The sequence below is a fragment of the Lipotes vexillifer genome, unplaced genomic scaffold (assembly GCF_000442215.2).
Source record: "Lipotes vexillifer unplaced genomic scaffold, Lipotes_vexillifer_v1.1 scaffold390, whole genome shotgun sequence".
Lineage (NCBI taxonomy): Eukaryota > Metazoa > Chordata > Mammalia > Artiodactyla > Lipotidae > Lipotes > Lipotes vexillifer.
Window position 1 is genome coordinate 3,537,458 of NW_006784503.1, and position 18,063 is coordinate 3,555,520.

Consider the following 18,063-nt stretch of genomic DNA (forward strand, 5'->3'; position numbering starts at 1 on the left):
AATAAGTAAACTGCAAGGGGGAAAAAAAAAAGAGATAAAGGGGGAATTTATGAATTAAAGCACTTAAGGGATATCTCTACCACCGGCAATGTATGGACTTTATGTGGATTCTGAGTTATTTAAAAAATTACGTGACAATGGCTGCATGTTTGACGAGATTCAGGAATTACTGTTAGTTTTTCTTATGTCTGATTAATGGTATCATGGTTTTATTTAAGAAAATTACAGTGTATGGGATTTTCTTCCAAATAATCTGGGAGCAGAGAGGTGAAGGAGTTGGGGCATGGGGGAAGCAAGTCTAGCCACGTAGACAACTGCTCAAGTGGGGAGGCTACGGGTACAGGGGCGTTCATGATACCGTGCTCTCTGCTTTTGAGTGCAATTGAAAATTTCCATAATAAAAAGTTTTAAAAAACAAGTGAACAGTACACAGAGGATATAAACGTATAGATATTATGATTTATATAACATATATGGCCCTAAATTCCTGAAGGAATGTTTCTATTTGCACCACAAAGTTTGCCACCCATCAGTTTTGACTATGGGTAACTACTCTTGGTTCTTTCATGTGTAAAATAGGAAAAAATAACAGTACCACCTCATAGGATGGAAAAGAGGATTGCATGAGAATATATATGAAGCACTTAACCAATGGTTGGCACATAGTAAGGGCTCAAAAATGTTCGCTTCCCCTACATTCCTTTAAAATTGATTTTTAAATTTTCACTTAAAATCTTAAGCCGATTTTAATAATACACAAAAAAGCTAATACCCTACTATGTTCACTAGCAGGAAATTGAAAAGCCTCAACTGTTTGTGCATTGCCTGGTTTAATGGAAATCAAATATAAGTCATTGATGCTGCCCTCTTGCTTTTCTTCTTTCCTAAATTTTAATTTTAGCTATATTAGGAGAGATCCTTTCAGACAAAATATTACCAACAAAAAGGGTAAAAATATTGTTCTTTTGCCTATAGGGACCATAAGGAAAACTCTATTTTTACAGCAGAAAAGCTAAGAAAAGGTATACGAAGTATCTGCTACAGTAAGACTTCCTATTTCTAAGCTGAATCAATAACAATATCTTTTAAGGATTACATTCCTTATCATAAACTCAGAAAGTTTAAACTTTCCTAAAGTTTTAAGTGATCAAACCAAATATAATATATAATCATTTAAATTCATCAAGATTGTTGGCTGCGCCTCAGAGAGGAAGGATAAACACCGTCGAGCATCAGGAGCGCTCTCGCCGCCTCTCTCTGCTTAGCTCTCAAGGCCTGAGTGTTCTCAAAATCATTTTATAGTACAATGTTTGTCTCTTCTGATCCCGCAAAAATGAGTCCTCCTGTGTAACAAAATTCTCCACGTAGCTGAAGATCTGCTCTCTTAAGCATCAAAACATTTCATTGTGACCATTTTGGATGGAAATCTTTTAAAACTGAGTTATACATTACTTGGCTATTATTAAGCAAAGCATATTCAGCATATTTGTTAAAACCTTTACAATTATATTGTGACAACCTGTCCACTTTTATTGTGGAAATATTAGAAAATACAGGTAAGAAAAACAAATCTAGAGAGGATGCACACAATTTGGGGACACGCTCTGTGTTAAAGCTGAGACATGGTCTGGTTTATTTAGTTCTGTGGAGCTACTGTGTGTCATGAATGAACTTCAGACCACTGTAATTTGAGTTCTTTTGTCTGCTTCTGCTTCTCATGCTGGTTCCTCTATTGTTTGTCAGACGAATATCATTTATATTTGCTGTCAAGACGCTTATCAGCAGACACCTCTCAGTCTCCTGCCTACTCTGTTTCTTTTGATGATGAGGAATCTGGAAATCAGACAACTCAGCCTGACAGAAACACACCTCCAGGCAGAGTGAGCAGGCTTCGAGTGAGCTTTCTGAGAGAAGTGTCATGGACTCAGTGACCTTTTGATAGGTTAGCTGAACGCTTTTTTGCTTACTCTGTGGTTCTAGGCTGTGGTCTAAATAGGCAAGTGATTTGATGGATGATTTTGGTGCATAAAATCATGGGATCATAAAATTATTCATCTACATGGTTTGGTGTTTAGCCTTGTAATTCCTGCAGAGAAAAATATCTTGGTTGTTTCATCGCCAACTATACCAAGGTCTATTTATTTATAACTAACTATCTTTTATTACAGTATTAAACCCATGAGGAACATCCAAAAGTCCACTAATCATGCGATGTGAGAAGTGTAGGGTACAGGCCCCCCTCTAACTTCCCCAGGCTGACTCTGCAGACAGAACAGCACCAGCGCGCCACGTCCTAACTTCCCGGTCCTGTCTGTGGGCCCCTCGCGGGACAGGGCTACAGCCTCTTCTCCTCTCGACGAAACCTTAAATCATTTTTTTTTTTTAACATCTTTATTGGAGCATAATTGCTTCACAATGGTGTGTTAGTTTCTGCTTTATAACAAAGTGAGTCAGTTATAAAAAAGCCATTGCACTGACTGCTCAAAGGCCTGTATCACCCCAGATGCGGAGCTGACCGAAGGTTGGGATTCTGGCCTTTCGTGGTTGCTGTTAAGACAGTTATACTCCTTAACCATTCTAGACTCAGCTAAAGTTTTTTTGAGCAGTAAATTTTAACACAGATAACTTCCTTTTAGTATCTTCTACTGTATTTTCTACATTTTATTTATCTTGATTGATACTCAACTCAGGAAGTTAAACTATTCAACAGAAAATTAGTTTTGTTTAAAAAAATGATCATAGTTATCATTTATCGAGTATTTCCTATGTGACAGACACCATACATCTCATTTAATTCTCATGAAAACCCTATGAGGCAGCTTCTATTTTCCATTCATTCATTCAACAAATACTTGGTGAGCACCTACTATGTGCTATGCACTGTCCTAGTCTCTGAGATTTTTCATTAAATAAGACAGATTCCCTGCACTCAAGGACCTGACATTCTAGTGTATGTATAATAATATAAATAAATATATAATAATATGTAATAAATATATAATAATACATTATATATATAATAACATAATACATTCAATAGTAACAAAAGCTATAAGCAAAAAAGATAGGCATGGAGGTTAGAGAGGGATGAGGTGTGTGTGGGTGTGAGGGCAGAGCTGTGATATTTTAGACAGGATGGCTAACAAAGGCCTCTCCGAGGAAGTGAAATTTGAACAAAAACCTGAAGGAAGTGAGCCCCTGCAGACACATGGTGGAAGAGCATTCCAGGCTGAAGGTATGACACGTGCCAAGGCCTGCGCGGGGAGTGTGGCTGGCAAGCTCCAGGAGCGGCCAGGAGGCCGGTGTGAACCTGGGCGGCGAGCGCGGCACGTGGAGGAGCGGGAGGGCAGAGAGGAGCAGGGCTGGAGGCCCCACAGGCTCTCCTGACTTTACTCGGAAGGAGATGGGAGCTGCTAGAGGTTTTGAGAAGGGGAGGAAGGTCAGTACCATACCCTGCTTTTACAATCAGGGCAACAGAGCTGTAGAGATGGTAGATAACCTGCCCACACGAGCGAGCGGCAGGGCTGGGATATGAACAGCTGGATTCACGAGCACGTCCTCTTAACTATGGGAATGTGCCTTACAGACAATTCCTATGTCAATATGGGAATGAGATTAGTATAAAAATATGAGGTTACAATCAGAAAAGTCTTTATAATCTAAAACTTCTTTCAGCTTTATTGAGATATTACTGACATACAACTGTATGTGAGTTTAAGGAGTCCGACACGATGGTTTGACACATGTGTATATTGTGAAGTGATTATCACCGTGAGGTTAGCCAACACGCCCATCCCTTAAACAACACTCAGTGTGTAATTCTGAGTGTCTTGATTCTAAGTTCACCACCTTCTAATTCCAACAAATAACCTATCTGGCTCTTACTACAACCACCTCCTTTAAATTATACATGGCCTTTCTTTAATTACAGAAGAATACTACTGCAGGCCAAACTACAAGTTTCATCATGTTTTTTATCCTGTCATTTCTAAGAGCATCACATACCTTTTACAGAATTTCTGAGTACTCAGCCAATAGAGGGAATTCTTGGTCATCAGTGACTGGCCTTTCTGCTTCAGGACTCCCTGGAGGCTATGCCCATGGAAACATGTTCTATCACTGCCCTCTTCGGTCCAGCTGAACTGAAAACTTGAAGGGCTTTGTTTTTCAACAGTTGGTGTTGAACCAACCAGTGTGCTAAATTGTTTTTGTAGACTCACGACCATTTCTGGAAATGAAGGAAAAAAGAAAAGGAATAAAATAAAAACTAACATTAAATCACGAATAAAGTCTGCAGTTTACTTGACAGTAATGTATCAACGTTAGTTTCCTAGTTTTGACAAATGCACCACGGCGATATAAGAGCATAACACTAGGGGAAACTGACAGTGGATGAGGGATGTCAAGGAACTACTTAAAAAGGCTTTAAAAAGGTGAATTTTATGTTACGTACATTTTACCACAATTAAAAAAAAAAAGAATGAACAAAACAACCTAAAGGCAGTTCTCCAGATAAAGAGTTCTGAAAGTCATAGGTATATGGCATTTTAGATTTTGGTGGAAACTTAAGTTCTGTTTTGAATAATGCAATGTTCCTGAAATAAATAGATAAGATTCCTATGGACATTTCTTGCAGAGGATGATGTCTCTTTGGATGTGCATTGGAACACTTCCTAAAGAAGTGAAGAAAGTACATATGCATTTACTTTTCAAGTTAAGATACTTAGCTTTTCTACAACTGTATTGTTACTTGGCATTAACAAGAGGAAATGCAGCTCACCCCTTCTTTTATATACCACTGATCTGTCAATCGCTGAGTGGTAGAGTGGCTTTTCACTTTTCCATAGATACCTGTACAAGGTAGAAAAACATTTGGAGCAGAATGGAGAATAAATGGACCTCAACACATTTCAGAGAAGTTTCTCTAAAGCAGTGTCTGAAATTCATGATACCCCGTGTAATAGCTCTGACTTAGAATGCCCTACTGACACATGTCTGTATAGAGCTTATGACCTAGGAGTAGGCAAATAGCACTGAAGGAGGCAGCAAGGCCACAGAAAGATATGCTCCTCCCCAAAGTCTCCCAGATGCCATAAGATCCCAAAGAAATGATTAATTACATAAAAATGCAGAAACAGGGGCTTCCCTGGTGGTGCAGTGGTTGAGAGTCTGCCTGCCGTTGCAGGGGACGCGGGTTTGTGGCCCGGTCCGGGAAGATCCCACATGCCGCGGAGCAGCTGGACCCGTGAGCCATGGCCGCTGAGCCTGCACGTCCAGAGCCTGTGCTCCACAACGGGAGAGGCCACAGCAGTGAGAGGCCCACGTACCGTAAATAAATAAATAAATAAATAAATAAATAAATAAATAAAAAAAACACAGAAACAGCTTCCCTTACCATAAAATTCCCTTGCTGTCTGTTCTCATAAAGTGGAGCCACCTAAGAAATACCTGTCTTTGACCAAATGCCCTTCTGCTGAGGATGAAGGTGGTGGTACTTCTGATTCTGATAACCTGTACAAAGTTAACTGTAAGTGCCTGCCTTCTGATGTAGAGGTGTAATCATGGTTAATAGGCGATGGTCTTCCTGAAAATTATGGGTGAACTAAATTTTAATGAACCATACCACATTTAAAATATTCAGAGAGCTTCTCATTTGTGATTCTTTCAAATATCTTTTTGTTATTTATTTTATCAAATAATAAGTGACAACATACTCAAGGTAAAAAAATCTCTTAATAATAAAGAAGTTCCCTAAACAGTCTAATCCCACTCCCTAGATAAACCCACTATTAAAAATTCCTTGTGAATACCTAATCTAGATAGATTTTCTTATGTATTTATAATAAACGCCCATACAGGTGGCAATTATGCTATAGTCAAGGAGGCACTCTTACTTCCTTGGGGTCATATGCCCAGAAGATGGGATAAGTGGGCGATCTAAAATGATAATACTGTTTAGATAGTCCTTCTTTAAAAATTTACTTTACTTTGTTTATCTCTTCCCAAAACTACAAAAAACAGAGGTCCACTACAAAGTCCTAACATTTTCTCCAGGATGCCACAAAGCCCTGTATGCTTTGTTTGTCCAGTCTCCCCACGTGACCTGTTTCCCCACTGTTAGAAATTAAGGTATAATTTACATGTAGTAAAACTGACCCTGTTCAGTGCACAGTTCCACTAGTTTGGATAAACACATACAGTTGTGTAACCACCACGATTAATCTGCAGAACAGTTCCACACTCCAAAAATCTCTCATGCCTCTTGTCAGTCAACCCCTCTCCATACCCACAGCTGAACTTGATCTCAGACAACCACTGATCTGTTTTTCTATCCCTATAGTTTAGCCTTTTCCAGAATGTCATATAAATGAAATTAGACCATATGCAACCTTTTGAGTCTTTCATTAGCATACTGTATTTATGATTCACTCATATTTCTGGATGTATCAGAAGTTTGTTCCTTTTTACTGCTGAATAGTATTCCATTTTACAGATATGCTACTGTTTATCTGTTTACCAGCTGAAGGGCATCTGGGTTGTTGCCAGTTTTTGGCCACTGTGAATGAAGTATATATATCTACATATATTCATATATAGATTTTTGTGTGAACTTAATCTTTTGCCCATTTAAAAACCTGAATTGTTTGTTTTCTTACCGTATGAGAATTCTTCATATATTCTAGATGCAAATCTTTTATCAGATATGTGATTCATATTTTCTCCCAACCTGTAGCTTCTCTTAACAGGGTCTTTTGAAGAACAGAAATTCTTTCTTCTGATGAAGTCTAATTTATCTTTTTTTTCTTTTATGAATCATGCTTTTGGTATCATATCTAAGAAAATTTTTGCCTAACCTAAAAGGCTGCAAAGATTTTTGGCAAGTGCTTTGAAATTTTCCACCATGTTCTTCTCAACATCTCCATGGAAACTGGAAGTCATCAAAGCAGTCTCTAAAGGGGTTTTTAGGCTTTCAACTACTGTTTATTAGTGTTTTTCATAATCCCATGCATAGGAACCCATGCTTAGTAACTACTATCTGACAATATGGAAGATGATGTCCAGAAGAACAGAGAGGAAAATTAGAAATTTACGTCAACAATGGAGGTGGGGTAGGGTAAAACAGGTAATCAGCATGCACTGGGGCTCTGTGCCCACACATCAGTCAGTAGTGACTTACATAAGTTACCTCACTCAGCCCAAAGCACATACTCTATGAAGGATCTTGGTAATGGATCCCCTGGACAAGCTCCTCCCCGGGGCCTGGTGTCTGTCTGGAAAATGCCATTTAGAAACTAGACGTACTTTCTTTGGTCACTAAATTCTCCCATTAAGTAGCTAAAAGTCAGGAAGTCTTAGATGTGCAACTGATTGTAGCACTGCAACATGAGTTTGGGCTCTAATAGCTATGTCTGAAGTGTAAGCTGTTGCCCAGTTTGAGTTCATGAATGCCTATTCACTACAGAGACGCCCAAGTGGCGTGGCCCCTGAATACCTAGCCTCGCAGTATTGGTCAAGACAACCCCAGCTGGCCCCCAAACATGAAGGTCCAATGGCTGATTCTCCAGGACAACCTAAAAACACAGGATAACCTTCTGTTCTTGCTGCTACTCTTCTACCTGCTGAGATCCAATGACTCCTCCAACGAGGAAGAGGAAGGGCCCACCCAGTTCCCCGGGGGCCCGTGGCTTTCAGAAGTTCACCTCCCACCTCTTCTCCCTCATCATTGTCCAACCTGAACAGGAAGAAACTGCTCATCTCCCCTTTCTGGCAAGGATCCTCTCTCCCACAGCACTTTATTCATCCCTATAAGTCTGTTTCTCTGTTTAAATGCTCTCTTAAATTTAGAGGAAAAATAATCTAATTCTACCTGCAAAACCTGAAATTTAGTTGTTAGTTAAGAGTATAAAGCAGGCATTACTAGCCCTATTTTATTGATGAGGAAACTGGACCTGAATGAATTATCATTTTAACTAATTTGAGGAACACTGACTTTTCTCAAGGGTTATAAAATTACTTGATCAAATGAGTACTACTGTAAATTTACATAAACTAGAGAGATGTTAACTTTTTCTTCAGAGTCTCACAGAGACTCCAAGTTCTAAGAATAGATATAAAACCATTCAAATCAGAGATCTATAGCAATGTACCCTATATTACATAAGATAGTGTCTCTGAAAATTTATGAGCTAACTATGTTTTAGTGCACTGAGGCTAAGAACTTAAGTCATTTGCCCACAGTCAAACAGCTGGCTGTAATACAATCAGGATTCAAGCCCTGCACTGTCTCTAACGCTACGCTCTTTCCACTCTACCACAATGGACCTACAACAGAATGAGAGCTCAAAGTCAAACAGTGAGACTGACTGAATTAAGTATACTATTTTCTTTCCACTTTCCTTTGTTTTGATTTTTATAGGAAACTTTATTTGGGGGGAACATTCCAATTACATATGTCACAGGTTGACATTTGTAATCTTTGTAATATTGGGAAGCATAGATGGGAGATGATCCAATTTGAGAAAGGAAAGAGGGAGGAATATCAGAAATGCAGAAGAGAGTCATGCGAATCATAAAAAGTTGATGACTGAGTACAGTATGGTACCCTGGATTGGATCCTGGACCAGAAAGACATTAATAAAAAAGGACATTATTAGTTTAGTTAATAGTAAAAGAAAGAAGAAAAAAGTTAATTTGGATAGATGGCTCAACAGTTCTAGAAAAAATGTCACAATGCTGGTGAGTCTAAACTGATGAAACTTCAGCTTTCAAATGTAAAGTAACAGACTTGAAAATAAAGTAGGTAAATCTAAAACTAGAAGAGATAACATACTTTGCCCTGGCTTCCTCCCATTTTTGTTTTTTTTCATCAATAGCTTTCTTCATAACTTGGTACCATTTTCTGAAATCAAACCATGGCTTATCTGAAAGAAATGAAATCCATGATTATTAACCAAACATGTCACATTACTATAACACACACTGTTCCTCTGAGTCTTCACTCACTGATGTGACTCAGCATTTACATACCAGCCCTTGGAGACTACGGAGGGAGGTGCTGCTGTATCCACGCTCTAACACAACTGCTGAGCAATCTGCCGTCACTCCCTTCTCTGAGTTCCTACCTGTACTGTGGCCCTAACTAAATTATACCAAAACCAAAAATGTCTGTTTCTCCTAGATTTGACTATCACCCCCCTGAGAATAGAAGACATATTTTGTTTATGTAGAAGACTACACAATCAGGCCTCTTCCTCCCGACCCAGATCCCAGCACAGTGCCTGGCACAGGGTGGTGCTCCAGTATGTCTAGGAATACGTGAATTAAGGAACAAATGATGGCTATATGTGTGCGATGGCACCAGACTTCTAGTTTCATCAGCTCCTATTTCTGTTCTTCCTAATCCTAATCCAAATCCAAAGACTCTAGAGACAAGTAAGAAAGTGGATTGCATTGGACAGGTGGAGTGAGTGTGTGTTCAAGATGTCAGGGTGAGATAGACAACAGAATTGAATATATAGTCAAGCGTAAAACTACACTCCTCACTCTTTTATTCAATCCATGCGGGGAGATGGGAAGAGCAGGGAGGAAAAAAGTGAAATTAAAGGTAAAGCAGGAAAGAGGCTTAGAGAGTGAGGAAGTTTGAAGAAAGGAAGGCTGACAGGAGGAAGATGGCTGAGTGAAAGGCTGAATTTTTTATATTCTCTAACGAAGATAGTCTACCTTCAATGTCTAGTTAAAAATCTTTCAACTGGCCAATATAATCATTACTTATGGCCTCGTAGGCCACAGAGCAACAGAGCCACAGAGGACAGGCGACTACCAGAAGAGCTATAAGGAAGAAGGAAAACTGTAACAATTAATAGAACACAAGGTTCTTTGACCTTAAGTGAGTCATAACTTCTTAAACTTCTCATCAGTAATGTGGGAAGGCAGGGGACAGTGGACAGCTAGGGAGCAGAGAATGGGGACCACAATCCCTGCCCTGCTGACACTGTAGGTTTATTTTGAGGGTCACGGGAAGATAATATGTCAAAGCACCCTTTACTCTAAATGTCTACACAGTCTATGAAGGCCCTTTAACGTCAGAAAACGTCTTGTCCAACCTTTTACTCTATGTAGAAGCCAACATGAAGCAATGTGCAGAAAGAAGCATGCTGCACATGTTTTGGAAAGAACACACAAACTAATTGCCACCATTAAATCTAAGCTCCTAAAACCAATGAACATATATGTGGAATTTAAAAAAAAAAAGTCAAACTCATAGAAATAGAGTAAAAAAGTGGCTGCCAGGGGCTGAGGGGTGCGGGAAAGAGGGCGAGATTGGTACAAGGAGACAAACTTTCAGCTATAAGATGAATAAGCTCTAATGTAAAACATGGTGACTACAGTTGGTAATACTGTATTGTATACCTGAAATGCACTAAGAGAGAACGTAAATATTCTCACACATACAAAAAGGTAAATATGAGTGGTGATGGATGTGTTAATTGACTTCATGGGAATCCTTTCACAATGCAAACACATCAAATTGCTACAATGTACACTTTAAATATCTTACAATTTTATATGTCAATTATACCTCAAAAAAGCTGAAATTAAAAATAAAACAATGAACATAAATCCTAGTGAGAACATTAAGAAACTGGAATTGAATGTAAGAATTCATGCATTAACCACACTTTATTAAGTGGATATTAGGCCACTCACTCTGCTAGATATTAAAGATACATTAAAAAATAAAAGTAAAAAAGATATGGCCCCTCCCTCTAGAAGCTTGCAATCTACCTATTTGTCTGCCTGTCTGTCACTTACACAGCAGTCACTATGCGGCAGATACTCCAGGCACTTTACAAATACTGGCAGCCTAACAGGGATAGACATGCTTAGTCCACTAGTTACAATTCAGTGTTTTAAACAACTAAGAGAAGTCTGGACAGGAGTGGCTGTGGCAGGGTCATTGGTTCTGGTTTGGGAAGAGGTGAGCTGGGGCGTGGGTGTGAAGAGAGGCTGAAGAGGGCATTTATGTTGCGCCTTGAAGCATGAAGATGGACTTGCCAGGGACAGAAGGAGTTAGGGGGTAAGAAGGAAGGAACACTTCAGGTAGAAGGACCAATGTGAGCAAAGGTTGAAGGCACTGGAATAGACGGTACACTCACAAAGCTGCCAGTAAGTTCATGGTCTAGTATGGCTAGTGAGTAGGAACTGGAAACTAAAAAGCAGGCTGGCCTTTACATACAGTAGGAAGTCACTGAGGTTTTTTAGTAGCCTTGAGATATAATTAAATAATTATACATATAAAACATTCTGGTACAAAGTACAATTTGTATATATGTATACGTATATGTGTATGTGTATATTTCTCAAAGTTTCTTCCCTGTATTTATTGTATCTTTTAATCCACCATTTACAATCACTGAATTTGATTCATAAAAAAAGTAAGTACCTTCTTCATTCTTTTCATTGTATTTCTCAGCAATATTAGACAAAGACCTGGAGATACAAATAAACAAATCAATTTATTTAGAAATCATTTATTGGAAGACAGTTAAATTTTGAATTCTTCTGAAGGGAACGTATAGAACAGTACTTGAAAGTTGATGCCAACTTTTAATGGAGAAGCTATCACTGAAACAGGGAAGGAGACACTATAAATACTGCCACTCTGTTGGCATTTTAAGATTCTTTTATTTTCCAAAATAATCTTCGAAGACACATAGTGCCAGAAGCCTAAAAGTATACAGATGAAGTGCTAAATGGCTCTTTAGGATTTTGTATGATGATTTAAAACTCAGGAATCAGTAGAGCAATGAGAAACACGTGTATCTACCTAAAAATAGGAATAAAACATGATCCAAACAACCTACTAAGGGAAAATGAAATCTCTCACAACTATTAGCTGAGTCAAAATATTATGAAAGAAGTAACTGTTGCTACTAGTCAATGTTCTATTAATACCTGAGAGTCTCTATTTTCTACTGAGATATAGCATATGGATTCCTTTACTCTGGATAATTAGGTAAAAACAATACAATTTTTTCCTCATAAAATTGACATACACTTACCATTCTAAATTGTCATCCAATAAAAAGAGCAGTTTCAATACCACTACAATGACAGCTACAGCTTGTACATCATATTTAACAGTTTTTGCCTTTTTAGCTATAGGATCAAACGTTAGAAAATCCACTTCTCCCATTCCAGTCACTTTTACCACGTGGCAGGTTAAATCATGCATTTCATCTGTTGAAGAATAAAACAGTAAAATGTGAATTAAATTCTTTGGCTAACTAGACTAATGTGTATATCTATGAGACAAGTTTATCTTAAAATATGATACTATGCTAGAACTCTGAGACACACATTTTGTAAATAAAATAAACCAAGAAATGATATTTGTATAGAAAAATTAATGGTTGAATGCTAGCAAGGAGTATCTTCTCCTATTCTGACTTCCCCAAACATCTGCTATTTATAGGACACATCTTGCCACCTAATGCACAGCCACACATCATTTTTCTATTGTTTCATCCATGTTTCTTGTCTGTGTTTCTACAGCAATTTGCATTTACCTGAAACTAACTCTCCTGTAAGACCAAGAGCTTCTCTAAAAATGCACACTCACTCACCAGCAGGAAGCCTGGCTAGCACACTGGAAGCCTGATGTGCATCTCACTAGCTGCACTGCTTTCCCAAAGAAACTATATGCTCAGCACAGACTGTATCTATTATTCAAGGCTGAATAATGTGGGACTTGGAGCCAGAAAATCTACGGCCTATGTCTTTAGGCTTTCTAATCATTAGCTTTGTAACTCCAAATTAGAGTCACCTAACCTCAGTTTCTTAATTTGTAAAATGGGTTATGGTGAGGATAAACATTAAATAAGATAGCACAAGTGAATATACTTTGAAAACTCTAAATTACTAAGCAAATTTCTTTACTCACTAATTTAAGTACCTAGGATGTACCATATTCTATTTTAATTTAATTCAAGTAGAATGGCTATTATTTATAAGAGCATAATAAATTGTATTGTATTGAATCTCCTACATTCATTCAGTCATTATATCCTATTGATTCTATTCTCTTAATGTAGTATACAATACTTTAATTTTATAATAGTATATATAATATTACACACAGCATATATATTACCATATATAGTATTATATATAGTATATATTATTATATAGAGAATTATTACTATAAAGAATGGCATTTCTTGAAAAATGTCTCCCCTATTTATTTAAAATTAATTATCTTGAAACTGTTTCTCTTATGCCAAAAGTACAGAGTAATAAAAAAGCAAGTGTAAGAAATTATGAGAAAGGAAGCCAGGACAGCAGAGAAAAACTAAGCAGTACAGGATTCTGAACTGGAGCATTATGTGGAAAGAACACTAGCTTTGGAATGGGACCTCTGGATTTAAGTATGTACTCAGCCATCTACCAGCCAGGCGTCACTCAGTTTGCCTATGTTTCATCTATAAGTGAGAATACCCACCTGCCCACCCTTCCCACCTTCACAAATGAGGTAATATAGATGGAGGCACTTTGGAAACTCTGTAATAAAGTCCCCCACAAATTATATACTGATTGTGAAAGCTGCCAGAAATTCTCTCTGGCAGGCTCCTCAGTCCCAGTATGAGGGACAATACTAAGAAATGTGTTTGGAGTTCACTCGAAGCCATCAAAGAGGCAATGCTTACTCAGTAAGGGTGTGTGTGATATGCTTGCTAAAACCTTTCTACCGAGTTCCAGAGATGACACTGTCATACACAAAGGCACTGAGGAGGGGCATTTGTTGCCCCAGTATGCTTAAAACCACTTTTAGCTTTCCGGGAAAGGGCCAAATACACAGGTTTCTTCTTTTTGATCAACAGCACCATAGAACTGATAGTACTGTAGAGAGCAAACTTTAAATTTTGAAAATGGCAATATTCTAGAGGTCTTCTTATAATCTTACGGGTGCTTTGTCAATCAATGATACATTTTACAATATAAATCCTAAGGTGCAGGGACTTCCCTAGTGGTGCAGTGGTTAAGAATCCGCCTGCCAATGCAGGGGACACGGGTTCGAGCCCTGGTCCGGGAAGATCCCACATGCCACGGAGCAACTAAGCCCGTGCGCCACAACTACTGAGCCTGCGCTCTAGAGTCCGTGAGCCACAACTACTGAGCCCACGAGCCACAACTACTGAAGCCCGTGTGCCTAGAGCCCGTGCTCCACAACAAGAGAAGCCACCGCGATGAGAAGCCCATGCACGGCAACGAAGAACAGCCCCTACTCGCCGCAACTAGAGAAAGCCCGCGAGCAGCAACAAAGACCCAACACAGCCAAAATAAATAAATTAATTAATTAAAAAAACAAAATCCTAAGGTGCAGGGACTATTACATGTTAGTCTGTCGATCTATTATGTGTGTTGTTCCCCCCTCACAATTAAGTAATACAAACTCAGTATAGGACATTTACAAGATACATAAAGGTAGAAGAAAGGAAAAAAGGCATTGCCATAGCTTAGAAATAGCACTTCAATATTTTGGTATATTTATTTCTAATATTTTAATGAATATTTTAATTTTATGTAGCTATGCTTATATATAATTTTATAATTTGGCCCATTTCATTCTTTATTATAACATAAACCTTTGCCATGTTTTATATACTCTTCACAAATATGATTTTAAGAGCTGCATAATGTTCCACTGAATATACATAACATTGTTTACTTAAACATTACCTTTCTGTTGGATATTTATTTCTAATTTTTCAGTATAAATAAGGAGGTCAATAACATTTGGGTATAATTTTTTTTTCTATATTTCAAATTATTTCTATTGAACAGTTTGTGAGACGTAAAATTTCTCTATCCTGGTTCTTTTTAATACAGTCTCCAAAAAAGGCACTTAAACATATCAGATGCTAGTAGTGTCTCTCTGCCTATCATAATGGTTTTAATTCTACTTGTTACTCTCAGGAAGAGTTAGGTAAGAAATAGTATTAAATCACACACAGTGGTCAGAAAATACTGCCACCCTAATCTCTGTCCAACAGCAACTACGTGAGCTAGTCACTTTCCATAACCCAGCCCGTGCCAGTTACGTGTTGGTAATTCCTTTTATTCCTTCCATATCTTAGCATTCCCATTATAAGCTCAGGATCCTGGAGTATATGAGAGAACACAGGAGCTTTCCATATTTTGAAAGAACCATCAAAAAAGTAAATGAAAAAACCAAAGTCTAAAACAATAATCTGATCTATGTAACATGCCAAAGCACAGAAATCAGACTTTACAAATTCTGGAGTCTTTTTTAAAATATTAATTAATTTATTTATTTTTGGCTGCTGCGTTGGGTCTTCATTGCTGCGCACGGCATTTCTCTAGTTGCGACGAGCGGGGTCTACTCTTTGTTGCAGTGCGCAGGCTCCTCATTGTGGTGGCTTCTCTGTTGTGAAGCACGGGCTCTAGGCACGCAGGCTCAGTAGTTGTGGCACGCAGGCTCAGTAGTTGTGGTGCATGGGCTCTAGAGCACAGGCTCAGTAGTTGTGGAGCAAGGGTCCAGTTGCTCCGCAGCATGTGGGATCTTCCCGGACCAGGGCTTGAACCCGTGTCGCCTGCACTGGCAGGCGGATTCGTAACCACTGCGCCACCAGGGAAGTCCCCAAATTCTGGAATCTTAATCAAATAGCTAGTGACTTTTGAAATCTTAACCAGAGACATACATTCCTTAGCTTAATAAATGATGTATTTGGGGCTTCCCTGGTGGCGCAGTGGTTGAGAGTCCACCTGCTGATGCAGGGGACACGGGTTCGTGCCGCGGAGCGTCTAGGCCCGTGAGCCACAACTACTGAGCCTGCGCGTCTGGAGCCTGTGCTCCGCAACGGGAGAGGCCACAGCAGTGAGAGGCACGCCTACCGCAAAAAATAAATAAATAAATAAATAAATAAATAAATAAATGATGTATTTGAAAAGTTTAAATGATTTTTTTTCCTTTTTAAAAAAATATTTTAAAAGTACAGACTTAATATTTACATTTGCATATATGTTACTCCAATTTATGTTTATAGTTAAAATTATACCACACATACAGTTTTACATATTGCTTTTTTCATATAACATATGTATTTTCCTCCCCTATTAAAAATACATTCAATCACATTTTTTATATTGCTTAAGCAATAATATAGTCACACCATGTTTGTATTTTCTGTTAAGAATAGAAATCCTGAATTTCTCACATTTCTAGTTTAGCAAGAAATTCAGGAATGGATTCCACCGGCAGATTCCATTCGGGTTACCTGTGTCTTGGTATATTGTGAACAACAGCTAGTAAGGCTGTCTTCACATTCTGTGTTTCGTCCTACCAGACTTGCAACTCCATTTCTTTTTAGGGGCTGGAAATAGCAATATATCAGCGAACAACAAAAATGTTACCATAGATTAACTTCAGGGATTTTTAAAATTAGAATTCTTTATGTAATAATCATGCGTGCTGCTTTTCTGAGGGTAGTGGGTGCCTAGGTAACAACACACATACTGAAACGTGTGTTACTTTACTTGTACTCAGCAAACTTACTGTAAAAACCTAACATATTCTCTCAAACTTATCCCTCACACCAAAATAGAACTCATTATTTTTGAACAGTGTCCTTTTACCTATTTTAAATGGTCCAAAATATTTTAAGAAAGGATTTTAAAATTAAGCTTCATGTTACTATGGACCCTGTCAGGTGACTCTAATAGTCTCTGATTTGAGAAGATGCAATATATTGTTCATAATAATTTAGTAAGTCAAAGCTTGCTCATTATATACACCACACACTTACCAGGGAGATTGACTTCCATCAAGTATTTCATACACAAGATGTTTGGATGAAGATAGCAGTCTTCAGTTATGTCTGGAAAACGTGGCAAATCTAAAAATGTGGCAATTTCAATTATTTTTTTATAGATATCTTCATAGTTAGGCCAAGACTGGAATGAAAGAGACAGTCAAGGTAGCAATTTTTGCAACACAAATTATTTTAAAAACTACTTTCTGATTTTAAAAGTAATATGGGGATTTTCCTGGTGGCGCAGTAGTTAAGAATCTGCCTGCCAATGAAGGGGACATGGGTTCGAGCCCTGGTCTGGGAAGGTCCCACATGCCGCGGAGCCACTAAGCCCGTGCGTGACAACAACTGAGCTTGAGTTCTAGAGCCTGCGAGCCACAACGACTGAGCCTGAGCTCTAGAGCCTGTGAGCCACAACTACTGAGCCCAAGTGCCACAGCTACTGAGCCCGTGTGCCTGGAGCCCATGCTCTGCAACAAGAGAAGCCACCGCAATAAGAAGCCCATGCACCGCAACGAAGAGTAGCCCCCACTCACCGCAACTAGAGAAAGCCCATGCGCAGCAACAACGACCCAAAGCAGCCAAAAAATAAAATAAATTTTTAAAAAAGTTTTAAAAATAAAAAACAAAAAAATAAAAGTAATATGCATTCATTGAATAAAATTTGGAATGTAGAGAAAAGCATTAAGGGGAAATGCCCATAAATCCCAAATATCCTCACTAAGCAGTTTTAAACAGTAATAGTGGTAAATTAAAATTCTATCTGGCTCATAAACCTCTTACTGGCCTTACCCATGGTATAGTGAAATCATTACTTCTTGCCAATCATGGAAGAATCTGGTATACAGCTGCAACCCAACTGGAGTTACAATGTTGTCATAATCACTCCAAAGCACGACTTCCCTCTCACCCTCCTTCACCAGCACCCTCTCGCCAATCTTCAAATTCACAGCTAACAGATTTAGCTCAGTGTTACATAATATTCACATGCTTCTATGTGAGAGATGACACCAGGGTTTAAGTCTAATAGATAAAAATGTGCAATTCAAAATTCTATTTTCCCACATTAATAGCCTATAAGAGTGTCTTACAGAATTCAGGAAAATCTATGAGCTAATATTAATAAATTAATTCTGTTCACTTTAAGATCACCCTTGTAGTTTATTGGGTATGCTACTTATATTTCTGCAATTTCCAAACATTCTTCTTATTAATACTACATATAATTTTT

At 38.3% G+C, this 18,063-nt stretch overlaps 1 protein-coding gene across 1 annotated transcript in view; it reads right to left on the reverse strand.

Annotated features, from left to right (window-relative positions):
* TAF1B (TATA-box binding protein associated factor, RNA polymerase I subunit B) overlaps positions 1–18,063 on the reverse strand; it is a 58,603-nt gene that overhangs the window by 1,035 nt on the left and 39,505 nt on the right. The window contains exons 9-14 of the mRNA XM_007456930.1: positions 16,827–16,974; positions 12,063–12,240; positions 11,444–11,490; positions 8,831–8,921; positions 4,781–4,851; positions 4,006–4,228 (exon numbers count right to left, since the gene is read on the reverse strand). Coding sequence (XP_007456992.1) covers positions 4,006–4,228; positions 4,781–4,851; positions 8,831–8,921; positions 11,444–11,490; positions 12,063–12,240; positions 16,827–16,974 — 758 coding nt within the window. The remainder of the gene's footprint in view (positions 1–4,005; positions 4,229–4,780; positions 4,852–8,830; positions 8,922–11,443; positions 11,491–12,062; positions 12,241–16,826; positions 16,975–18,063) is intronic.